The sequence below is a fragment of the Rhinoraja longicauda genome, chromosome 42 (assembly GCF_053455715.1).
Source record: "Rhinoraja longicauda isolate Sanriku21f chromosome 42, sRhiLon1.1, whole genome shotgun sequence".
In the NCBI taxonomy this organism is placed as follows: Eukaryota; Metazoa; Chordata; class Chondrichthyes; order Rajiformes; family Arhynchobatidae; genus Rhinoraja; species Rhinoraja longicauda.
In genome coordinates, this window is record NC_135994.1 from 7722687 (window position 1) to 7737104 (window position 14418).

Genomic DNA, 14418 nt, shown 5'->3' on the forward strand with positions numbered 1-14418 from the left:
CGAATGCCCTTATTATACTCCTAGAACTTCTGAACTAAAGTTGAGCTGGTTGTCAGGGTGAGCATCGATGTGGGAGATCAATGGGGGGGGGGGGGCTTAGATTGGGCCTGGTGGGTGGTTGGGTTGATCAGGCAGCTGAATGCTGGGGTGGGGGGATGTAGCAGTCTGGCAAGAGTGCTGGAGTGCTGTGAAGATCTGCTTCAGCACTGTCCTTGTTTTATATGGGGATCTCAAATCCAAGGATCACTTCCATAATTTAGCACATCAGATACATAAAGGATCCTGAAGAAAATTTATTGTCTTTCATGGTATGTGCAGTAAGTCCCATGATTTTCCATTGAAATAGAAATGCATGGTGCACATAAACATTGCACTACAAGATCAAATTTCTTGGCACATTTCTAATTTCAATGTAAATACAAGGAGGATGAAATCTCCCCCCACTGAGACTAACCCAAAGTATGAGAGTAAAATAGGAATAGGCTCAAATTAAGATTTAGCACTCTCAGATTTTGCATCAGCTGCAAGGTATGCTTCGTTTTGTGCATTGACCGCAAAATAAGGGCTGCTGTATGGAGTCGACGTGTCTGAGAATGGCTTTTGTGCAAAATGCAGTTTTAAATTAATGCTTGCTGTCGCTTAAAATCACATCTTCATTAGTTGTCCCCTTAGTGCCAAGGTTCCACTTGCTGATTATTCTTGAGTTTACCAAAGGTACTTCTACAGAGTAAACGCAGTTTTCTGTGTTATTCAGTTAGCCTAAACAAATCCATCCTCAGAGTTGACCAATGCTGTATGCTCTCTTGCAAAAACCAGTGCAGAGGAAATGCTGGTCCTTAACTGAAGAATTTACTGGAATCTATGAGGATGTGTTCTTGAGAAAGCTAGGGAAAATCTGGCAGAGAGCATATTGGTTAAATTGCTTGAGCCGTGTGGTAAAAAGCTATGATCCGAACTGCAAGGGAACTGGCAGGACATACAACAGCCAAGGGCATCTCTAGCTATTTCCAGGCATTTGACATTGGACTCTTCCTGAAAAGAATAGTGATTAATTGCATAAATACTTTTATCGGCCAAAGCTACAAATGCGCAAATGCTTAATAGGATTGTGCTCAAGCGCTCTGATAATGAAACCAGAAATCTCTCAGAGCGCTACATGGAAAGTAGCATGGGGCTTCTTGTGCAGCGACCCTGATTATTTCAATTGCATGGACAACATAGCCGCAGATCCTCTCGTTGGCCTCACGGAAAATCTGCCAAGTAATAGTTCATTGATAGCTCCTTGACCATCAATAGTCAAAGACATGTTTGCCTTGACAGATCACAACTAGTCCAACTGTTCCCTTAAAAGATGCTGGTTGTGTGACACTGGACTTTGTGTAAATTCTACCTTCCTCAGTACCCACAGGTTAGTTAAAAGGAACAAGCCAATGGAGGTTAAGTAATTCCTTCATTAACTCCCCCTAAATGTTTCCCAAAATCAAGGGGAAAAAGTAAACAGAGGACACCAATTACTTGAAGGTGTTACCTCATCTCTGGAGCATCTGACCCCAGAGGTATTTCAATTCATGGAGTGGTTAATGAAAGTGATAGCTATTGCATTAGAATTGTGTTTTTTAAGGGAGGTTTTACAGAGTTAGTGAACTAAAAGTCCTTACAGGTTGTAATTTATGTGATGTTCTTAGTGGGAAATCCTTAGGATTCACTCAGTTCCCGCTAAAAGTTGTTCTTGCTGTTGAAGGATAGCTTTGAGTTTATTGTGTACCATATGAAGTAATTTCAGAAGGCTTGAGTTTGTTCACTGGCTTGAAGACTGAAGACATTTTATAACACCTTCTTGTGACTTCTGATTAGCATTTGCAAGGATGCCATGCAGATTAATCCTCACACCTTCTGCCAAGTGCTTCTCTCTACTTGTGATTGCTACATTGCTACATCTGTATGTAGCCTCCAGAGATGCCCACATTCATAAACACCACAGCTTTGTTATACTTCAATGATATGTAGAAATATAAGACAGAAATAGGTATTTAAACAGCCTTTTAGGGCATCCACTTTTTTTGAAATGATTTCCACACTCTAGACATGTCTCTCTGTCCACTCACATCTGAAGGTGTAATGGTTTTAGAACAAGGCTTGGCCTGGGTTTGCCAGCTGTAGATATGCATCTTAGTTTCACTTTTAAGGTGAAAACTCGCTGGCTTTGTGCAATATTGGAGCAGCAGCATAGGTAGCACTGCTGGTCAACATCATCATGGCACCATTTTGTGTGCGTATGCAATGTGTGGCTCGATTAGGCTTTACTCATGCCAGCTGCAAGAATATAAATTAGTATTTGATAAGGACTATTTGAGTCTCTACCGTAATGAGAAAGAAATAAACTCTGCATGCAAAATGATGTAAAGTTTGTGTTCTGATTTTTTTTCCAACCAATGTTTAATTTACAGATTTTTAGATAAATGATTTTGAATTGAAAGTTTTTTTTAAAAGGTATCCTGAGAGATTTCACTTTTGTATTCTTTCTAGCTGGCCATTCACTGGAGTTGCTGGAGCCACTGATAAAATTTCAGGCTGGCCTAAAGAATTTAAATTTGCATGAAGAAGAACATGTTCTTCTCATGGCCATCTGCCTCCTTTCACCAGGTATGGACAGCAGCAATGTGTCAAAACAAAACAAATTTGCCACTGTAAATGCAAGACGCAAGTACCCGTGACAATAATAAACCAATAATAATAAAAAAATAAGGACAGTCTTCCTTAGACGTTTGGTATCCATGAAAATCACTTGTGCTAATGAACACCAATCTGTACTGTCTTTTCTGTACTCGTCTTCGGATTGTATATGGCTGTACAATTTGTCCTTGGTTAAATGAGTCTAGAGTATCGAGCAAGAGAGTTGTGAATCTGTGGAATTCTCTGCCTCAGAAGGCAGTAGAGGCCAATTCTCTGAATGCATTCAAGAGAGAGCTAGATAGAGCTCTTAAGGATAGCGGAGTCAGGGGGTATGGGGAGAAGGCAGGAACGGGGTACTGATTGAGAATGATCAGTCATGATCACATTGAATGGCGGTGCTGGCTCGAAGGGCCGAATGGCCTACTCCTGCACCTATTGTCTATTGTCTAAGATGTCAGCCAGGGTTCCAGCTCCTGTAATTGCCCAGGAATAAACTGTTACCTTCATGCTGGTGATCTTGCCTTTGAGCTGGAGAATGGTAAAAATTAATCACTAATCTGGACAGAAAAGAAATTAACTCCCGATCTGCTTTTCCTGCACGGACCTCCAACAATGCCCCTTTTTCATGTAACAAAAAAAAAAGAACATGCCACGTGACTAACATTACTGAGTTGCCTTGCTTAATTTAAAGCTAATTTTCTACCTCCGACATTCCAGTCTTCTCGTAGCACTTTGAAGCCAAGGTTTCCCAACTGTGTCAATTTTGTGTCTGTGTAAACCAGCATCTGCAGTTCCTTCCTACATGTCTCCCAACCATTTATTTCTTTAAAAAATCTGACTTCAGTGTCAACTGTGGGGTAACTTTTCCAAGCCCACTCACCCCCTCCACCCCCCCCCATCCCAGTCAAGAAGAATTCAACTACATGTACTGTTTAAATGAACACAGTTGATGCTGCAGCAATTAATATGAACGGTGGCTGAAATATTAAATTACCATTTATTATCTATAACAGTCGAGTGTAGGTATCCTGCCTGAAATGTAATTCACACTTGAAAGCCAAGTTGTCTGAATTAAGAACTTCATTTACTTCTGTGCTAGCATTACACTTGGGTTTACCCGTAATGAAATGGACTGAAATCCAATAACACAATGACAATAAAGTTGCAATTCTTGAGGATTGGCACTGAACACAAATCTTCATCCAAACCTTTTTGATGTTTTTACACTGCTCAGTATGTTGACTGATTAGTCAAACTTTTGCCCAGCCACAAATAAAGATGCTCAAATAAAGCTGTTTACCTGTGGGAAAAGAATTCCAGTATATTCTCAGCTATCAGCATCCTAGGGGAGTGTGAGGGTCCAGGTTTCATGCAAATTGCCCTCCAAACAAAACAACACAGATGTATTCTCTGCATAAACCTTTAAATATGTAGCAGAGCTATATGTCATCTCCTGATTCCTTTAACTAACAATGTTTTTGAAACTAAATTCTATATTTTAGGCCTGAATAATATTAATGCAGTAAAATAAGTCAAATGAATGTCACAATGACTAGACCATAACACGCACCCAAATCATCAAAGGGATATTGTTGCTAATCAGCCTACAACTTCACAGTCCTTTTGTATAAAATAAATAGCCTAACAATGTCTTTGCACACTTATTTGGCATTATAGCTAAAGTAAAATTTACTACTCGAGCTTAAGGTAAAAACACATCAATGTTATGTAAATTTTGCAGAGATCTTACGCATAGCCTAACCTAGGCTGGGCTACCACTGAAACTAAAATCACTTAATTCTAAATGTCAAAGGGACAGTGCAGTTTATCCAGCTTTTCCAGCTGTCTGAAGAAGGGACCCGACCGGAAACATTGCCTCTCCCTTCCCTCCACAGATCCTGCCTGACTTGCTGAGTTACCCCAGCCCTTTATGTTCAATGCAATTTATTCACTGTGTTCTGGATACTCTTAATGGCATTTCATCGTGTTCAACATAACATTCATGAGTCAAAATCAAATACTGAGGAGATTTTGGCTTACGAGCCTTCTTGAACAGATTCTTTATGTTCACTTGCTTACATACCTTCCTTCTCTCATGCAGAAAGTATGAATGATGCAGGTGAAACTGCATTACCAGCATGCCAAATTCAATTTTACATTTTGGAAAAAAATGTATTGAATTACTTAATATGTTTGGGAATTTTTGCTGGGTGCATGAGAATTCCAGATGCCTAAATGAGAGTTTGTATCATATGTAAATTGTATCTTTCACAACCTTAGTCTCAAGGCCAATTTGGTATTTTCAAAGGATCATCATCATGATTATCACATAATTAAAGAATCATAAAAATGTTACAGGGCAGAAGAAGCTAATTCAGGCCATCAGAGCTATGCTGATCTCTCGAAAAGCTAGTCATTCTTATTCCCATTCCCCTACTCTGGAAAGCCCAACACCCAATTTGTGCTCAGCAAGATAGTGCAGACTACAATGTGATCATGACATGATAGTTGTCTCTTGATTAGTGCTTTTTTGATATACATTGATCATATCATATCATATCATATCATATATATACAGCCGGAAACAGGCCTTTTCGGCCCTCCAAGTCCGTGCCGCCCAGTGATCCCCGTACATTAACACTATCCTACACCCACTAGGGACAATTTTTACATTTACCCAGCCAATTAACCTACATACCTGTACGTCTTTGGAGTGTGGGAGGAAACCGAAGATCTCGGAGAAAACCCACGCAGGTCACGGGGAGAACGTACAAACTCCTTACAGTACAGCACCCGTAGTCAGGATCGAACCTGAGTCTCCGGCGCTGCATTCGCTGTAAAGCAGCAACTCTACCGCTGCGCTACCGTGCCGCCCTGGGTGACTACACTGGGTGACTACTCTTCTCTGAATAAGGTCATGCAATCGTTTATATTCGCCTGAGAAGACATGGGGCCTCAGTTTAACATCTTGTCAAATTACCTTTGGCAATGCAATGTTCCGTCAAAATGCACTGGAGTGCCAGCCCAGAATATGTGCTCGAGTCCTAAGAATCAGACTTGATTTCACAACAGCCTGATTCAAGGTTACCACTATATTCCTATGCAAGCTTATGCCACTGTGTAATCAGTCTTGTGAGCTTTTTTTTGTTTTTGTCTACGTTTTCAGATCGTTCTGGAATACAGGACCGTGCTCGAGTGGAGCGCATTCAAGATAAGTTATCTGAGACTTTGCAGGTGTACATCCGGGTCAAGCATCCACCCCCAGGTAATTGGTTGCTGTATCCGAAGATGATCCAGAAGCTGACAGACCTCCGGAGCCTGAGCGATGAACATGCCAAACAGTACCGGTCTCTGTCCTTTCATCCTGCACATAACATGCAACTCACACCACTTTTGCTTGAGGTCCTCAGTAATGATGATGATGAGAAATGAATCACTGTCTTTCATTTCTAACTTGATAGGTTTGCACAGGGTGACGGGCTTGGTGGTACATTCAGCATTTCCTTTGAAAATTTAAACTTCCAGTGATGAAGCAATTCTAAATTATTGGACCACTGATTTAAAGAGAGAAGAGGTGGGGTGGTAGTTGCAAAGTTCTGAAACAGTTGCCACCTGCACAGGTGCTGTACAATCAAAGTAATAATAGTAGATTTCCCCCTCACCGATATGTACAGTTTACCTCAACAATACAAGAGCAATGATAAGAAATATTTTGAATATTAAATAGATATATGAATGTGCATAAACTACATACATCTGATATATTAACTATTCACTTAATATGAATGCTGTGACCTATCATTGGCTGCAGCATTTAACAAGTATGTGCAGTTATTGCCAGGAGGAAAGTTTACCATGAAATGAAAATACAAAAATGGCAGATGCTGTAAATCTGAAATAAAAACAGAAAATGCTGGAAAAGCTCAGCATGTCAGGCATCATCTGCCAAAAAAAGGAGCTGAGTTAAAGTTTCAGGTGCAGAAACCTGAGCCAGAACATAAAATTACCCTTTTTGCCATCCTTGAATGTGTTGCTCAGACATTTTGGAGAGGAAAGATTTATTTTTACATAGACATTGTCAATATTTAACTTTTTAGAAATCGCAAAGCATACGCTGAATACAGCAGAAGCATTTTTAGTGCTCAAGGAAGAGAACCAGCATTGTCTATCGTATTAGTGATGGTATGAGATCTAAATATAGGTCATCCCATACCATCACCCTATTTCGGGTGTAGTGTGCGGATGTTGTCTAATTCGGCTGCGCAAATGCCAGGGATCAAAAGACCCCCCCCTCCCCGTCAGGACTTAGATCTTACAAAGGAAGGAATGACAGTTCCCGTATCCTAGCGTGAAACCACTGATCTTAAGCCATGAAGCACATATCGTAAGCCAGGAAAACCACCACTCCGATCACAGAAAGCCGCTGGAGGCCAACTGTACTGTTCCATGCCTTGGGTATTGTGCACAAGGTAATGTGCAGCACACCACTCACTGAAGGCCTGTTGCCTGCACAAATGTGGGGACGTTGGTGACCCGGCACGCCCGTCTGGGGGGCTTAATGAGCAGTGCTTCCCATTACAGTTTTCATGGTCAGGTAGGCGTTGCTTGTCAGCCCAGGGTTGGGTTCTCAGCCAGCCGCTTTAGCCATCTTGCCACATACGAGCCGTTTCCAGCAGGATCCTATCGAGGAGGTACGGCTCGTTGCGTGCTAGAACCCTTAGATACAGTGCAGCTACATGTGGTCTACGACCTCAAACATCTAGCAAGCAAGACACACTGCTGCACATCTGCCGCCTTCGTGAGTGAGAACCACAGCCACTCCCACCAGAGTGTGCGCCCCCCCCCCCTTAATCAATACAAGACTACTACAAGAATTAAGTACAGCCTTGGAAGCTTGTACTATTTCATCATGCCACAAAAATATACTTGCAGCTAGGTCTGCAAACGTCAGGAGATGATGATCACTGGAGGTGATTGACAGAACATTGATGTATTGGTCAGTATCATGATCTACACTACTGAAGTCCAAATTAAAGTATATTTATGTAATATATAAGAAAAAAAGATATTTCCAATACTAAATTGAAAAATTATAGCTGAAAGCTTGGGAGTCTCTTCATGTCCCCTCAGCTCCCCAATATAAACACCCTTTGGAAGAAGGACTAGTTTTCAATAATTCTTTCATTAGACTAGATGTAAACAGATTGTACCAATTGAACTTATTTTTAAATCAGTTCAAGTACAAGAACTGCGCAACAATATCCTTTTGCATTGAGGCTCTTCCCCAGCACTTTCTCATTCAGTCAGGGGAAACTTGAGGTTTTACACTTACATTAAATCTGGATTATACATTACATTTCCAGATGTTATTTTATTTTTATGGGTCTCATTTAAAAAGTTCAATCTGGGGCTTCCTTATTTTCAAGAATCTATCCCTGTGAATGTTGGTTTTTAACAAGGATATTTTGGGTTCATTTTCCTGGTTTATATTGAGTTGTGTGATTCCAGTCATGGGAGGTGCATTTGGCCTCAATGCCTCTTTTGAAGGAGAGGAAAATCAACATAAATGCCTGCTCCCTGATCAGTGTATGCTTCTGCTGGAAAAGCACGAGTTACTAGGTGAAGACTCAAGTTGGCCTGGCAGTGATATCTTTGTGGTAGAATTTCTCTGTTGATGTTCATTGTTTGGATTAAATAGAAAAAAAACTATAATTTGAGTTAGGTAGTGAAAGATCATAAGAATCAAGAATCAGGAGCTGAATTAGGCCATTCAGCCCAACGAGTCTGCTCTACCATTTAATCATGGTCGATCTATTCTTCCCCCCTCAACCCCAGTCTCCTGCCTTCTCCCCGTGACATTTGACGCCCTTACTAATCAAGAATCTATCAATCTCTGCTTTAAAAATACCCAATGACTTGGCCTCCTCAGCCATCTGTGAGAATGAATTCCACCTCATCGAACTCGGTCTCTCGTCGCTGAGGCAGCAGCTCTCTACCAGCTGCGCCATTGTACCGTCTTAAAATTTATTATATAAATGCTTGTGACAATAAGAAACAGCAGATACTGGTTAATACGAAAAATAGGCACAAAATGCTGGAGTAACTCGGGCGGAAGGGTGTGTGGAACCGTTACCCCCTTGTGACACCTTCCACTAAGGGGCAAAAATGATTTGAAAAGAAGAATGCTCATTGCTCCACTCTCCAGTTATCGGAGATTTCATTAATATTTAGATAATTCTCTTCTGGAGTTTAGAATGAGATGGAAATGCTGCAGTGACATCAGGCTAACCTGTCAAACAGATTGTGACCTTATTGTCTATATATATATTGCACAATATGCACACGCTCTATATGTACACAAAACAGTTGTAATACGAGGTTTATTTGTGAATAATTCACTGTCTATCTCACCCTATCAATCAGCCAGAGTTCCTGTGCAGCCTCAGGCAATTTATGCACTTATTCTCTGGAAGCAAGTAACATTGTTTCATACTCAGGAAACCGCATTCCCTTCAGGTTTAAAAGAAATAGAAATGTTTAAAGATATCTGTTTTTGACCATTGTGGTATATTTACGTATACTGTGCTGAATTTAGACTCGGGGAGTTGAAAATGTACAAATAGGTACCCTGGTGATCTGAATCTTACTAATTTGCAAAAGACAATCCTTTCCAGCCAGTGTCTCTAACTGGCTGATGCTTTTATGGGTGTCCTGCATTTGCTCTAAACTTTATTTTTGAAATCAATTACAAATGATAGATGTATTGATTCTTACTGCCTTAAATATTGTAAAGGGAATCTGAAATGAAATAGAAGATTGAATAGTACGTATGAATGGCATTAAGAGATTGCATTTACTTGAGTAAATGAAGCAGCACTTATCAACAAATAGGCAATTTTTTAAAACGCATTATCAAGATAAAAATCTTTAGAGTTCTATAAATAATTCTAATGTGTGTCGTACAACTCTGAAGAAATGGTAATTCATAATTGGGTGAAAGCAGTTGCTGGTATGCTCATCACACTGGAGCTGTTCATCATTCTTGCAAATGCAGTGGTGACCATTTTCTGATCATTTGCAAGAATTCAACTGGTTTATCCAGCTCTGATTCATACCCGTGCCTCTGACAAGATTTATGCAGTATAGTCACACACAAGATGATATTGTTCCATACGCAGTGCTCCTTTTTTTTGACTGACTTTAATGCACCATTCTCCCTGAATCTTATATTGCTCCAATCCCCCCCACTCCCTCGTCTCACTGCAGATCTCACCTCAAGACCAAGACTGCAATCCTCCCTGTCACTAACCCACCCTTCCCCAATTGACCTGACCACCCTCTCAATCTTCGTCCTCACCGATCACCACTATTGGTGGCCTGCTGCTGGATTTACATGAATTTCTGGGCCATAGTTAACCAAATTTCAGTACAAAATGGCGAGGAGACCTGCGTGAGCTATCCGATACCAGCCGAGAATAAATTGCTACTTTTTCATCCAATGTGCATTATACCTCGAACCGTACGTTCTGGGTTAGGCGAAATAAACTTAATAAATAGATATAAGGAAAGTAAATTTGTATTTTGTAAATGTACAGTTTTATCTTGTACAAAAAAAGAAAGGTATATTTTCTAGAGGGTTGTTATTATTGGAAAAATAAGAGAGTTTTATTTTGATGACAGCAAAATAATAAATTTTATTCCCACCTCCAAAAGCTACAACGGCTCTGTTTGTGAGCCCGGTTCTGTAGATGTAAAAATATAGAATGTTATCCCTGATTTAGAAGAGGCTTGTTCAAGGTATGTGTAAATAGCATCCTGCTGCACTATTCAGGGCTTGCTTAACCACAAAGTTATTGGTTTCTGCTGAGGATGGGCAAATCTGCAGTTAATTGTTGTGAAGTGGTGCTTTTCCTTTCATGGTCGTGTGAATATGCATCTGTTCCTAATGAGCAAACTATAATCTGCCCTCTGCATGTATCCTTTCCTGTCCTTCCCCCAAATGTTCAACAAATGTGTCTTTATTTTTTAAAAATAAGAGAATTTTATATTCCATTTTTAAACTCGGGAACTGCACAAGTTCTTTTCATATCTTGCGTCAGTTAAGACAAAGTAGGAATTTAAAATTGGCTCATCTGCACAATGTTCCAGATGAGTTGTTCTGCCAGGGTTTTTTTTAATGTTAGTCCGTTGAGGGATACCTATATTGCTTCATTCCACATTCTCCAGCCATCACATCAATACAGCCCAGCTCAATGAGTTCTGCAGAAACCATATTCTGTACATGCATATTAAAGAAATGCTGTTGCTTAAATTAAACTGAGGGTAAATAGGAGACTCATTCAAATTACCAAAAGTTAAGTGCAAGGTTGTGTTCAGAGTTGTAATGTGGGGAAGAGGTTTCCTGGGATTGCAGGAGGCTAAAATTCTGAAATCATTTAAGAAGCAGTTGCATTGTGCATCGGGGATAATTTTGAGTCTTTTTTGCGCAAATAATTTAAAAAAAGTCAAATTGCATTCCTCGTCTCGAAATATCTTGTTGACATATGCAGAATTTTTTCAGCGCTTCCAGTGACTGTTACTTGTTCATTGCTCCTTGCGTAGGCTGTCTTTTTCAACATTTAGAACAAATTCTAGCCTCACTCTCGGAATAATTGACCTCTAGACAAAATAAACAATAGTCTCTTAATTTACAAAGTGCTGGAGATATTCAGCGGGTTAGGGAATGGTGGAGGGAATGGACAGGTGACGTTTCGGGTCTGAAGAAGGGTCCCGATCCAAAACGCTCTGTCTATTCCATCCACAGATGCTGCCTGACTCACTGAGTTCCTCCAGCACTTTGCTCAACATTTCAACACGTACAACTCCTTGTATTTCTATTAATTTACTTTGCCTTGTGCTCATTTTTTTCAAGTGTCCTTAACTGAGCTTTGACCTAAAGTTACCTCCCAGTCTATATGAATTGAAAAATATATTTTCTGTTTAGCCATTGCCATGTTAATCAGAACTAGTTTCTCACATTATCTGAGTGAATACTCACAACGTCCTAAGTTCTGTTTCAGGTACTTGGTACTATGGGCATGTTTGATATATTTAATACCTGGTGCATAAAGACGAGGAAAACTAGTAACCAGGAATAGGATGGATTTTGTCATTGAAGAGAAGGTCAGGTGCCATCTTCAGGAACATTTCATTTATTTCATGCTGTTTCCTGGCGTCTGTCAGATTCCCATTCTGATATAAAGTTGAACATGAAGCAATTATCATACATTCACTAAACGATCATGAACATTTTGTGAATTGTTTAACTGTCGTCCAAGGCAATGTCTTTGTAAATTCATACTCCCAACTTGTACTTTGGCTATTTCACGAGAAATTCACTTGCATTTTCTCTTCAACCGTATACTGATTCGAAGAATGTATAGCATGACTGACTACATGAAGAATGTAGTTTAGTTTAGAGATACAGTGCAGTAACAGGCCCTTCAGCCCATCGAGTCCATGCTGACCAGTGATCCCCCATACACCAGCACAATCCTACACACTAGGGACAATTTACAATCTTTAGCGAAGCCAATTAACCTACAAACCTGTACGTCTTTGGAATGTGGTTACAATGCAGTTTCTGGAGTTTTACACTAGAGTAGAAAATGCATTATGTAGCCCACTTATAATATAAGATCTATTAAAGATAAATAATCACTGCAGAACCTATTAAACTAGAATTATACTCATACGTAAGTATGTGGAAGATGTAGATCACATCCCACTGAATAGATATTTTGTCCTTCTGGGGAGGGGATGGTGTTAGGGAATATGTTTTTCGTTATTGATCTATCATCTGCATTGGTGAAGACAGAAACCCTCAGCTTCCAATTATGCACATTCATCTTCATAAAATATGAAACATCTCTTGGTTTTGTACTCACTGGGTGCTCCAGAGGGGAAGGTTTTTAGGACAGTACTATGATACGTGAGAAAGATTCACGGTGCTCCCAGTTATATTGTGACAAGTGCCTTAATTTAACCATTATATGTGGAATATTGAGGTGTTTCCTACAATCAACCTCACCCATATATTGTTAGATGCCAAAATTGCATGAAATTGTTGGCACATATGCAAACTAAACCTCATATTCTTCTCTGAGAGCATTTCATCTGCACTGTCTGCCATCTTAACTAACTGCTAGACTTTGGCTAAGCAGTACAGTTTTATTTCTTTCCAGCTCTGCAACTGACCAAGCCAGTCTGTTATCATGGAACTAATTCAGATAGTTCAGTTCAGATAGGTATAGGATATTCTGTGGCACCTGCAAAAAAAAAGAGCAGTGTCAGTGGTCTGGGCTACATTTATTTCTCCATCAATATTATGAAAGCACAGATTATCTAAGCATTTATTCATTTTCCCTTTGTTGAATTTAATTGTTATATCTATCTAAGCGACTATGGGCTCAAAATTAGCTCCTTAACTGTAGAGTGCTTTGGGTCATTTTGCTGCATATTTCAGTTGTGCCTAGAAACCTGCCACCCAGAAGCATGGCTGGTTCTGGGGAGATTGTGGACAGGGAATGGGCCATTAGGTTGGCAGAGAATCAGGACCAGGGCAAGCTAGCTGAGAAAAATAAGTGACGGAGTAGGTGGGTGAATGATCAGACAGAAAGATCAGAACTGGGGAAGGCATACAAGAAAGATGAAAGGATTGGGAAGGGGAACTGCCACAAAGAATGGAGCTGTTTGGGGAGAGACTGCAAGAACGATCAAGGCTGGGAAGGGTGGGATGAAGATCAGACCCTGCTTGATGGGCCTGGGCCTGAGGACTGAAGTGAGATTTGGGGATGGTGAAGAGTTCAATGAGTAGTTTGGGTAACCAGAAGGATGAAAATGTTGGAAATTACAAGCGTCCCAATGCAGAGCTGCAGTGGTAAAATCCAGTTGTCCCAGAGTGCTAAACATTGGTGGCTCCTGGAACAATTTGATCCAAGTTCCCTCACCATGCTCCAAAAGGGAAATTGATATTCATCCTCTGGCCAACTGATGTGGGAATCATGTCGGACACACAAAGGCAACGTGCTCAGTTCAATTTCCAGTCTTGCAAAAACTACTCAGAAACTACTGATATCGCAATTTATTCTGCGTATAGTCAATTTTCAAATGCATAACGCTGAAAAAATGTCCAAATTGTAATCCTTTTCTGATCTTTCATGCACACTTAATGCAGGAATCACTGACAGTTACAGGCTTTAACTTGATCCTAATTCATTTGTTAACACACAGACAGCACCGGAGGTCAGGATTGAATCCGGATCACTGGAGTTGTGAGGCATCATCTCCACTGTGCCGCCCAGGCTGTTCCACAGTGCCACCAAGTGTTATCATTTTTTTCAAATGAAATGATACGTTTTTACATACTGTTGTTGAACAAGTTGTGCACACCTATGATTGGGTCAGGATTTGAAGGCGTACTATTATGTATCTGCTCAAACTAAGAACTGACGTGTGTTTACAAAAGTGGGAGTGTTCTGAGACTAGCATTTTCACCATTGAAATAATGCAAGCTTTGTAGTTTCAGTGAAACGTTGTAGGTATAGCGATCCAATGAGCATATGTTTTACAAATGATTTTAAGGTCGATTCTCACCACAGGAGATTCACCCAGATCAGTTGATCATGAAGTGTATCGGGAAGAACTGCAGATGCTGGTTTACAGCAAAGATAGACACAAAATGCTGGAGTAACTCAGCAGGCAAGG

General features: G+C 40.3%; 1 protein-coding gene across 1 annotated transcript in view; it reads left to right on the top strand.

The window, feature by feature from the left end:
• The window catches only part of LOC144611910 (vitamin D3 receptor B-like), a 172145-nt gene extending 157727 nt beyond the window's left edge, over positions 1-14418 (top strand). Inside the window, exons 9-10 of the mRNA XM_078431231.1 lie at positions 2527-2643; positions 5840-14418. Coding sequence (XP_078287357.1) covers positions 2527-2643; positions 5840-6105 — 383 coding nt within the window. The 3' untranslated portion in view covers positions 6106-14418. The remainder of the gene's footprint in view (positions 1-2526; positions 2644-5839) is intronic.